Raw genomic sequence first — 11,253 nt, forward strand, 5'->3', positions numbered from 1 at the left:
AGCAATAACTTATCTGACAAACATATCTTGACATCTGATCTTTGAAGCAATAACTTGTATCTGATATAAACTTGTTTTCTGATCTTGAGATACTTTGACACTTCTAAAGCATCAGCTTATTGAGAAGTACACACGAGATCCTTTTTCTAATTAACATTCAGTATTATTTTAGAACTACTGATGTTTCTCGATAAGTGAAAGAGAGTAGTCTTTATGACAAAATCATATCTTATAATTCTTTAGACAACAGTCCTGAATCACAAATAGTTTATGATCTGCACACTCAAGAAAATATTAGAAACAAAATTGTTTACATATAAAATATATGTATTGTTATCATCAAAACTTAATGATGAAGTGTAAAACCAAATCTTGCTCAACAGTGCTCACGTGAGGTGAAAGACTGTGAAGGTAATCGGTGTGCTTAGGTATAAGCGTATGGGGTCTGGTCGCTATGTGTTACGACCTTTCTTAGCGTTATGCTTTATGGTGTAATAATCTATCATTTTCCCTTTAGGAGAAGAGCATTTATTAGGGGTGTTCAAAACCAAACTAGCTCAACAGAAAACCGCAAACTAAACCAAATCGAAATCGCAAAAAAATGCATTTGGTTCGGATTTGTTTGAGCCAATTTTTAACAAAACTGTGCGGTTCGGTTTGGTTTGCGGTTTGTATTTTAAAAACCGAATCAAACCAAACTAAACCGCATTGAGTTACAACCCAAACTTCACTTAACTCACATCCAACCCAAACTCAAATCTAGTATGCCGTAGCCTTAGGACTACAAATGACTTTGTCTTCCTCACACATAAAGTTTCATTGTAAGTCTTCTCAAATATTTTCTAGCGGGATCGTGCCTTCTACTCATCTTCATTTCCATGTACACCTCACATCTTCTTCTCTAGTCTCCCATCTCTTATGTTCTTTCATTTTTCATCTTCGTATTTTTATTCTATTATTCTCTTTTCCAATTACATTTTTAATGCACATCTTCTTCTCTGATCCCTCGTCTCTTCTGCTCTTTCTTTTTCATCTCCTTAATCTTTTTGTTTCATTATAATGTTGTTGATATTATTTTATGCTACTATATTATGTTTTTTATTTCACTTTTCTCTAATCTTGTTTTTGTATATTAAACGGAAAGTTGTTATCCAAATATGATGAATTTTGTTGTTATTTGATAACACATAAATGACTAAATACAAAGCTATGTTGTCATCTATATGAATATGTATGGCTCAATAATTTTTTCATAAAAGACCGAACCAACCCATACCGTATTGGTTTGGTTTTATTTCTCAAAGTCAACTGAACTAAATCGAATCGCACACTTTTTTCTCTTGCCGTTTAGATGACTTTTTACGTTAAAACCGCACCGCGAATACCCTTAGTATTATAGAGGCCTTTTGGACCTAGGGTCTGAATAACCCTGAATGGCAACAACCGCTCCCTTCTAATCAGGAGAGGTTATTGACCGCCTATTTTTCAGGAATTAGTGGAGACTCCTTGTCTCTTGACTAACGTCCTTTATCGTTGGGCGAGTCTCCAAATCATCGCCCAGACAATATGATTCTCTAGAGAGGACGCCCTAGTTTAGAATTTTCGCAAATATAACACCACGGATAAATAATAGAAGATAAAAAGATTTTAAGATTATGAAATTCTCATATTTTAAATTGAGACATGAAGGAACTTATATTATTTCGATTATAAAATTTTTTTTACTCTCCAAAAATGTGTGTAAAAAATACAATTTAATTGTTTAGGTAAATTCACTTGTTTGTTCGTTAGATATGTGAAGTCATCATATCTCATCGAATTCAACTTAATCAAATGTATTTTTAATATTTTAATTTTTTTATCGATTAAGTCGGTTTCAATTTTAAAACACCAATATAAGTCAGTATGTATTAAATATGTAGTAAAATAATTGGTGTTCAAATAAAATTGTTCCTTTTTTATGATTGAAACAAGTAATAATCCCTTACCTAAACTCAAAAATAATAATAAAAACTCATATCAAAATCAAAATAAAAAATTGACTTTGTAGTTGCTTGTCACAACACTTTGGTATCTTGCTAGCAGTACTTCCCCAACCGATTCTCTCCTTTTCCTTTTAAGAGGGAGATAGATTCATATATAAGAAGGAATCTATACGAACCTCAACAATGTACCCAAATGAAACATATCTTAGTGTAAATTAATACCACTCGCAATTATTCCCTTTCATCTTTTCTTTTTTTTTGGTTTTGGGCCAAAGTTATATTCCATAATTTAACCTTTTGCATAAATTAAAGATCATCATCTACTTGTATATTATCCATAATCAGGAAGATTTTTCCATAAATGTAATTATGGAAAATTACCATTACTCGTCTTGAACTCATTGGTTTTAACTTGTGTCCTGCATGCTGTATATGAGACAACCTCTCTTGTGGCTGGAAAAAGTGTACACAAGATCATACAATAAGGGATATGCCTTTAATTATTGTAAATCTGATGAAAATATTGACCAGACATGCGTACAATTGAAGGGTTCTCCCACACAGTAAAATGTTGTTCATACTACTTTTTACTCACATATACGACAATTCATTCCATCATTTTGATTTTCTCCTACCTTGCTTTCCATGTTCATGAATATTGTTTGACTACTAAATAACCCATAAGCTACTACATGATCATTACAGTTTATAATATATAAATGAATGTCCATAATAGAGTTTGTATATGATCACATATTGCATCATTGCGACTAAAATTTTCCAAAGACTTTTCCAATCTCGGTAACTTGTGGTATAAAAGTAAATGTTGAGCAACTTAAAAACAAATTTTATATTAAAATAATTTTTTTAATGTGTATGTGTCCGGTCATCAAAGAAATGATCCAAGTTGTAATTCGATACGAAGATAATCATCAAAGAAAAATGGCCAGACAATTTCATTGTGAATATGATGGAGATTTTAACAGCTCTCGCTAGTAAAGTTACACCATTGTATTGTTATAGTACATTTGGCATTCACCATGGGGCAAGTAAAACTAGCATGGTCCACACAAACAAATCTCAACAACAACTCGATTCCATATTACAATGTAAAGGGTGCCCAACATTAGTAGCAACAATGACTGAGCTGCCCTAGCAGAGATACTATCTGTTATGGAAGAATTGCGCCAACAGAATGAAGCATTGGAGGATATTGTCTATGATCTATATGAGCAACAAACACAACTGGAGTTAATTGAGTAAGAAGAGTCAATGAATCCTCAACCAATCACTACAGATATCTAGGGCGCTCCAGTCCCCGATAATTTCAAACCACCATCTTTTATATCATTTGACAGTACGAGAGACCCCAAGAACACATAATCTACATAAACACCCATATGGCCATAATCAGGGTGACTAACTTGCTAAAGTGAAAATTCATTATTGTGACTTTGCCAGAGTCCGCCCTACGGTGGAACACGAGCTTCCTAAGTTTTACTGTGTCAAGTTACCAAGATCAGACAAGAAAGATGATCCACCATTTCCAGGCCAACAAGCACATAAAGGTTTCCAAGAAGAGTCTCTAGAATTTTTGTCAGGGCTATTTTGAATCCTAACGTGAGAATTTGGTCGGGTTTAATGAAAAGACTATCAAAGATTCAAAGTCAACAAATCAAACCAGTAGATACTCTCCAGAGCTTTTCGGGTGGCCAATCCTGTGTTGAATCGCCTAAAGAGGGAATTCCTTATCTATCTGTACATGTCAACCCTTAATTATACAATAAGCTCAATCATTGTCTAAGAGAAAGACAGAGGAGAGAAGTTGGTGATTGAACAATGTATCTCAACATATTCGACCAATAATATAGGTCACAAAAGTTCTCCATCTATGTAGCTTTCACATATATTTTTATTAAACAAAATATTTACTATTTGAGTTCAAACATTTGATTTATCTTTAATTTTATATAAAATAAAAGTTATTATATATTTTTGGCTTCAATTACGCACAAAAAGATAGTAAATATAATTATTTCAAAAATACTCATTATTAAAATTAATTATTGAATAATTGTGAACTAAAAAAGTTTAATTTGATTAAAATTAGTACTATTTTTCATGTTTTTCATTTATACCTATTCTTAATATGTAATTTCGTCACAAAATATCGAATTCATTTATACAAAAATTGATATATTTTATTTTATTTTTAATATAATATTATTTTTTTAAATTATATCTTCTAATTTAATAATGATTTTTCTCTTAGTTAAAAACCTCATATTATATTTGTAATAAAAATAAATATGTAAAAATATTATAAATGTACTTTAATAAAAAAAATTTACACTTTTTTTAATCGGGGAAAATTAGTTGATCCAATAATTATTTCGAGATGAGAAATATAAAATTAATAAAAATCATTTTAACAAATTTTTAAACAGTGATATTTAAAAATTATTGAATATTACTCCTCTGATCTTTATTATAAAAAAGAAATATTTTTAAAATTTATTAAATAGCTAATGTATCTGGTCAAATATAGACATATTACTAGAAAATTTTATTTTTTAGATTCATTAAATAACGAATGTATCTAATTCATATATAGACTAAATACATTATTCATTTCATGAATCTTAAAATAAATATTATTTTATAATAAAAAGCAAAGAATAATATTTTAAGTCAAGCACATTTCAATGTAATAAATCCATAAATATTTACTTAAAAATTAACATTTTCATTCTCCTAATTAAAAATGATACCCATTTGCACAGTAGATTGAGTACAGAAATACTTTAATGTCTCATTTATTAAAAGAAAAAGCAGTACAATTTCCCCTGCCCCAACCCAATCCCAAATACCCATGGTCTTCGTACTCCACAAGAAATCTCCATCTCTCATTTCACTTTCACATCACTACCTGCCAAAATAACCCAATAACAAATAACCATTTTTAAATTACAAAACCTTCACAAATGCTCTATTGCCACCACCACTCACCACATTGGAGAGCTTTTCTATGAATCCACAACTCGAGGGGCATCTACCCGATATTCCACGTAATTTCAAGGGCAATAAAGTAAACTCCCACCCAACGAAAACGAAAATCCAATGCGTATATCGCACGATTGTAATCTTCAACACGCGTCGCTAAACTAAATGCTCTGTGATTGCCTTTTGGAAACCAAAATCATAAACGCCATGTAGGATCCTACGTGGCATTTACAGTCCACGTCATCATCTCTTCATCTTCACTATAAATACCATTCCTTTCTCTTCTCTTCATACCTAATCCAAAACGCTTAAAAAGAAAATGAATAACCATTATTAAAATCAAAACCAAAACCACAGAACTAGCCGTCGCCGGAGAAATGAACATTCCGGCAAACATATCTCCGTCATCCATAAATAATGCGCGTATCTCCGATCATCGCCGCCATGTGTTTCACGAGAAGTTTAGTCTAGAAGTTTTGTAATACTTTTCCCTAAAAATGGATAACAAATCATAGAGTAGAGTGCGTAGCTTTTAAGAAGATTTTCAATATTTTGCAATTTTTTGTTGTTGTAAAATCATGCCTCCGATGAAGATCCAACCGATCGACATCGATTCTGAGAAGCTGAATCAAATGACAGCGGTGGTTCGAAACGACGCCGTTAAGCCTGTGTTGAAATCGCGGCTGAAAAAGTTCTTCGTGTTCGACCGGCAATTTACAAACGTGTCTAAGATTTCCTCTAAACCTGTTTCCGGCGAAGTTCCACTATCCGCCGATAGGTTCAGTGAACATTTCGAGCCGAGCTCAGTTTGTTTAGCTAAAATGGTTCAGAGTTTCATTGAAGAGAGTAACGATAAGCAAACGCCGGTGTCTAAATTTGCTCGCAATAGCTGCAATTGCTTTAACGGGAACAGTAACGATAGCTCCGATGATGAACTTGATTTCTTCGGTGAATCCATCACTTCTGGTTCTGTCAATGACGCCGGTGACGCGCTCAAGGTTACATCAGAACTCTAGTTTTATAGATTCACTTTATCTTTAACTTTTTTCTTACATTTTCTTATTTTCATTATTTCTTGTTTTTGCTTGCAGAGTTTGATTCCATGTGCGAGTGTTTTGGAGAGAAATCTCTTAGCTGATACATCCAAAATAGTTGACAGAAACAGCAAAGTTTTCAAGCGGAAAAACGATTTGAGAAAGATCGTTGCAGAAAATCTTTCTTCTCTAGGTTATGATTCTTCCATATGCCATTCTAAATGGGACAAAACACCATCTCACCCTGCCGGTACAATTTTTTGCCTAAACTTTTTTTATTATGTAACTGGAAATTAATTTTAATTGTAAACGGATAATTGAATGTAGTGGTTTTGATTTTTTGATTCAGGTGAATATGAATACATCGACGTGATTGTGGAAGGTGAGAGGTTGATTATAGATATTGATTTTCGATCTGAGTTTGAGATTGCTAGATCGACGGGAACATTCAAGGCGATTCTTCAGTTTCTTCCTTACATTTTCGTTGGTAAATCGGATCGGCTCTGTCAGATCGTTGCCGCTGTATCGGAAGCGGCTAAGCAGAGTTTGAAGAAGAAAGGAATGCACGTTCCGCCGTGGAGGAAGGCGGAGTATATGCTAGCTAAGTGGCTCTCGGCCTCCTGCACGAGAGCGAATCCGTCGGCAACCTCCACTGTGCAAGACTTGAAGGAGGAGGTCAGTGATAGTGCTGAATCGGAGAGTGTTTGTGGTGAGATGGAATTGATCTTCGGCGAGGAAAAGAGTTTGCCGGATTCGAAAAGTGTTTCCGGTGGTGAGAAAAGCTTGTCGACGGTGGTGAAGCCTACTTGGCAACTACCGGCGGTGAAAGTAAAGAGTGTTGAGAGAGGTGCCAAGGTGGTGACTGGATTAGCCTCCCTGCTCAAAGAGAAATCATAGAGAAAATTTTGCACTTTTTTTTGGGTAATGTTAATTAGAAAAGAAAAAGTATAATCAAAATTAAAAGGACTTTTTTCATCTTCAAATTTTACTGTTCTCTTTATTTTCGCCATATGTTTTTTACTTTGGAGTTTGCAAGAAGGGAAACTAGTTTTGATGCCACTCAATGTAATAAAATAAAGGAGCTGAATTAAGTAGGAAATATTCGACAAAAATGGAAGTGGAGAACACTACCTTACAAGTTGTTTGTTTTAAGACATTAATTAATCCATGTCATTATAAAGAATGACATTAATTGAAAAATACAAAAAAAAAACGTATATATTTCAAAATACAATTTTCAAATGTGTAAGAAAAATTGGAAGTATTCTTTTATTCCAAAAGAAAAATGTGAAATTATTATTGTTACTATGTTCATTGACTAACCATGGAAGACCCTTTCATAATTGGCCAGGCAAACGGGCAATCCCAAAAACGTAAGTGAAAAATCTAAAGAGGTTTTTAAATATGAAAAATCTCTACTTCATAAATCTTTGAAATTATTAGGACATACATTAAAAATATAATTGCATAAATAATTGTTAAAGGTGATAGTTGAGGTTGTTTTAACATTTTTAAAATATATTTGTTTGATGTTGCAATTTTTTCATACACTTCATTTTTTTTATAGTGAAATGTACTTCACATAATAGTTAAATCTCCATCCGTCTTCAACTCAAATTTGCCGAGTGGTATCTTCTCTTCGTTGTGAATCGATTGTGAACGATAATAAACCTTCATAACTCTTTGAACGATAATAAAACTTCATAACTCTTTGATTGTCTGGGTACAAATTTTTTAAAATAAATTTTATATTGACAATACTAATGATTTATGTGAATTTTAATTCATGAGGGAGGCTTTTTGTTTGGAAGTAGACAAAAGTAAAATATGCATTTTGAGAAATTTTGTGTGTTTGTGCTAACAAGATGAGGGACACCCATATTTATATAAGTTTTAATCAATATATAGCTTAGAAACTCAATCATTTTTTGAGAATATACCGGAGATGTACTTTTGGATACACCCTGTTTCATTTAATCAAATCAGGGTGTATACAAAAATGTAGTTTCAAATAAGCCTCTCTAGCATTTTTTTATAAACATGAGGTGTGTCTAAAACAGTATTTTCAAATAAACCTCTGTTAACATTTACAAAAAAGGAGTTCATCCGAAAATGTATTTTTGAATTTATCTGGAATTGTTCACACATAACCTATTATAAAACACACAAATATATAAAAAAAAAAATAGAAAACTGAAATATACATTAAAATATATACATTTTATATCGTTAATATCAATCAAACATTACATACAAAAATGAATCAAAACATGTGTCACTGTATAAATCTATATCTATGTGTGATTTCACCTTTGAATTTTTTATTTGACTCTCTTTCAATCTCGCTTAACTTGATGAATCTTTGTATCCTATCCAAAAAGTAATTAAGCCAAGTTTTAACTTCCTTTGTGGAATGAGATGTCCCCTTCAGTGATGTGTGTGTTATAGCGCATCCCGGTTTTAAATAAACTTGAACAAAATGCAGTGATTTCAAAAGTCACCCAATACATATAATGTGATAAGATAGATTTTGAGGCGGGGGCATTCCAAAGTGGAAAAAAATGTTTTCGAGAAGCCGAATCTTGTCAGATCAATACACGCTCTATTATATACATTTGCTATAGCACATACAATTTTCCTCCGACGCCTAACCACTAACACAAGGAATAAGGGATTCATAAATTGCATCAAAAAATTTTTTTCCGTATAACTCGTCTAGAATTCCTTATGCCCCTTCAACTCTTTGATAAGTTGTTGGCGACCAAGTGTATGATTATCATCTCCTTTACCGAGCAAAGATGAAACAACTCAATAACCGCAAGTACCGTCACCCTTAACATTTACAATCCGTTTAATATATTTGTGCATAAAAACCAACATCTCTTAAATGTGTTTGATTTTTGGTAAAGGTGGCGAAGGAGAAAGTTTGTTAACGCGAGAACCTTTAAAAATATTTTTTTTTAATTAGATTTTGAAATTGGAGAATCCGAAAAAAAAGTGTATCAACATGTTCAAAATAGGAAGGCGAATGCATCGTTGAATTGTCACTAGATGTTAGTTTGACCTTCTTAGGAGCACCTTTTGTTTTTACTGGTGCGAGGGTGATTTCAAATATATGGATCTATCTCATGTTTTTTAAAATTTACAAAATATCAATCAGTGTGTTTTTGTAGTGTTAATATCATTTGAAAGAAAGATTTTGAATAATTTCAAACTGTGTCTAGAAAGACTCTTCCAGATCAGTGTAATGTTTAACTTTATTTATTTTACGTGTAACCAATGTAGGTATGATGTATCATGATGTTGTAAATCCCGACATATGCTTAAATGGGTATGTGCACAAGTGGTTAAGTTAGATTTTTGGATATTTATCGATATGTCTAATTTTGGTTCTAATAGAAAACTAACTTATGTTTTGATGAGTTGTAAAAGATGTGGTGAGTATTAAGAAACAAATAGAAAGATGCAAGGTAGTAGATAGAGGATGAAGGAAATGTGGATGTTATTTTAGGTTGGACACGTACTATTTAAAGGTAAATGTATGAAAATTTAATAAATTGTGTGGCATAGATAATCATGAATTCGATCACAAGTTAGCATACCATTCAATTTTCAATCGATTACATGGTGTAACACATATTGAACATGTTTATGCCTAAACAACACTCACAAATTTGAAAATAAATAAGCTTGTTAACACATATTAAACATGTTTATAATATTCGATACATAAACAATAAGACAATAAGAGGGTGAAAGAACAGAAGTGCGATACATAAACAATAAGACAATAAGAGGGTGCAAGAACAGAAGTGCGATAGTTGTTGAAAATATTGGATGAATATCATTATGTTTAGAGGTATAGAATTCCTGAGGATGGAACATTTGTTCGAGATATACTTTGAACGCATTCATAATCCATCAAAATGTGTGACACATTTTCCACTTTGTTGACAATATGGATTCAATGTATAAGATCTACAAATACATGATACCTTTGATTGGATTTGTTGGTTTCTAAAGAGATGACATGTTCAATTGAATACGCTTTTATGGAATGAAAACAAAAGGATAATGTTACTTGACCGCTAGAAATATGTCACAATTTGTTGAAGAACTCATAATATGTCACAAATAATTGTCACTAATTGCGATACTTCACTAATATGAATTACGTTGCAAAAGAAATTTGCTACATCATATGTTTTTCATAGTCAATATCACATAACAAAAAATGTGAATGCTAGACCTAGTTAATTGTGACAATGTGAATCAAAAGTCAATAAACAACCATTTTAAAGATTAATTTAATGGACAAATGCACTTTCAAATGTTTATAGATTATGATTCTTGAAATCAACTTGATGGACAAACACTCTTTCAAGTTTATTTTTGTATTTCCCAATATAGCATGAAGATCTTCCAAAAATGGTTTGCACCCTAAATATTTAACAATTAGTGAAAGGAAACCATCAACCTCTATATATACTTTGCTTACTTTGGCCACCCTTTCTTCAATTTAGTTTGAAAGTTGTTAAGGTATTACATTTACATATAGACATAACATAGTCTACATTCATATCCATTGTACTCATAATATATAGAGCCAATTTACTTTTATCTATAATAAAGCCCAACCTTGCCGCATCAAAATCAGACAATCTTGATCCATGAAATGCTTCCCTCTCAAGTTTTTCTCCTAAAGCAAAACAAATCCTATCTAAAAACTAGTGATGTGATGTGGTGGTGTTAATGCAGTAAATAGCAGTATCTGCTAGTGAAAATGAAGGATCTTTAGAACTTTCACCCCTTGATTTTACATGACATGATGGTAGTGCTGCCTCCATTGTGGTTGTCTGTTAGTACTGTCAGTGACATGTTTCCCATAATCAACTATTTTTTTTATTATTATTAATTAATTAACATCGTTTTCTTTTCTTAATATGGGAGAGGGAGTGTCGTCTATTTTACATTTTCTCTTGGCTCGTGAATTTTAGTACTCCCTCCGTCTCATAATAAGTGTCCTATTTGAGTTTTGCGCGGTTCTTAAGAAAATGATTGGATGTGTTGGTTTTAATGATAAAGTTAATATCATTTACTAAAATACCCTTATTTCTTATAGGTAGTAGAGTAGTTGAAAAACGTGAAAGTTAATAAATAGGGGTATAGTAGTGGAAAAAATTAATAAATGTTGCATTGGTTTTCTAAATAGACATTTATTTTGAGACATG

The 11,253-nt window shown here is 32.1% G+C and overlaps 1 protein-coding gene across 1 annotated transcript; it reads left to right on the forward strand.

The window, feature by feature from the left end:
• The first annotated feature begins 5,265 nt into the window (after positions 1–5,265).
• On the forward strand, positions 5,266–7,265 carry LOC131644271 (uncharacterized). The gene is made up of 3 exons (XM_058914727.1): positions 5,266–5,986; positions 6,080–6,272; positions 6,372–7,265. Exons 1-3 carry the CDS (start codon positions 5,567–5,569, stop codon positions 6,917–6,919), a joined length of 1,161 nt encoding a protein of 386 aa, XP_058770710.1. The 5' UTR covers positions 5,266–5,566; the 3' UTR covers positions 6,920–7,265.
• Positions 7,266–11,253: the final 3,988 nt, after the last annotated feature.

This window comes from Vicia villosa, linkage group LG1 (genome assembly GCF_029867415.1).
Source record: "Vicia villosa cultivar HV-30 ecotype Madison, WI linkage group LG1, Vvil1.0, whole genome shotgun sequence".
NCBI classification, from domain to species: Eukaryota; Viridiplantae; Streptophyta; class Magnoliopsida; order Fabales; family Fabaceae; genus Vicia; species Vicia villosa.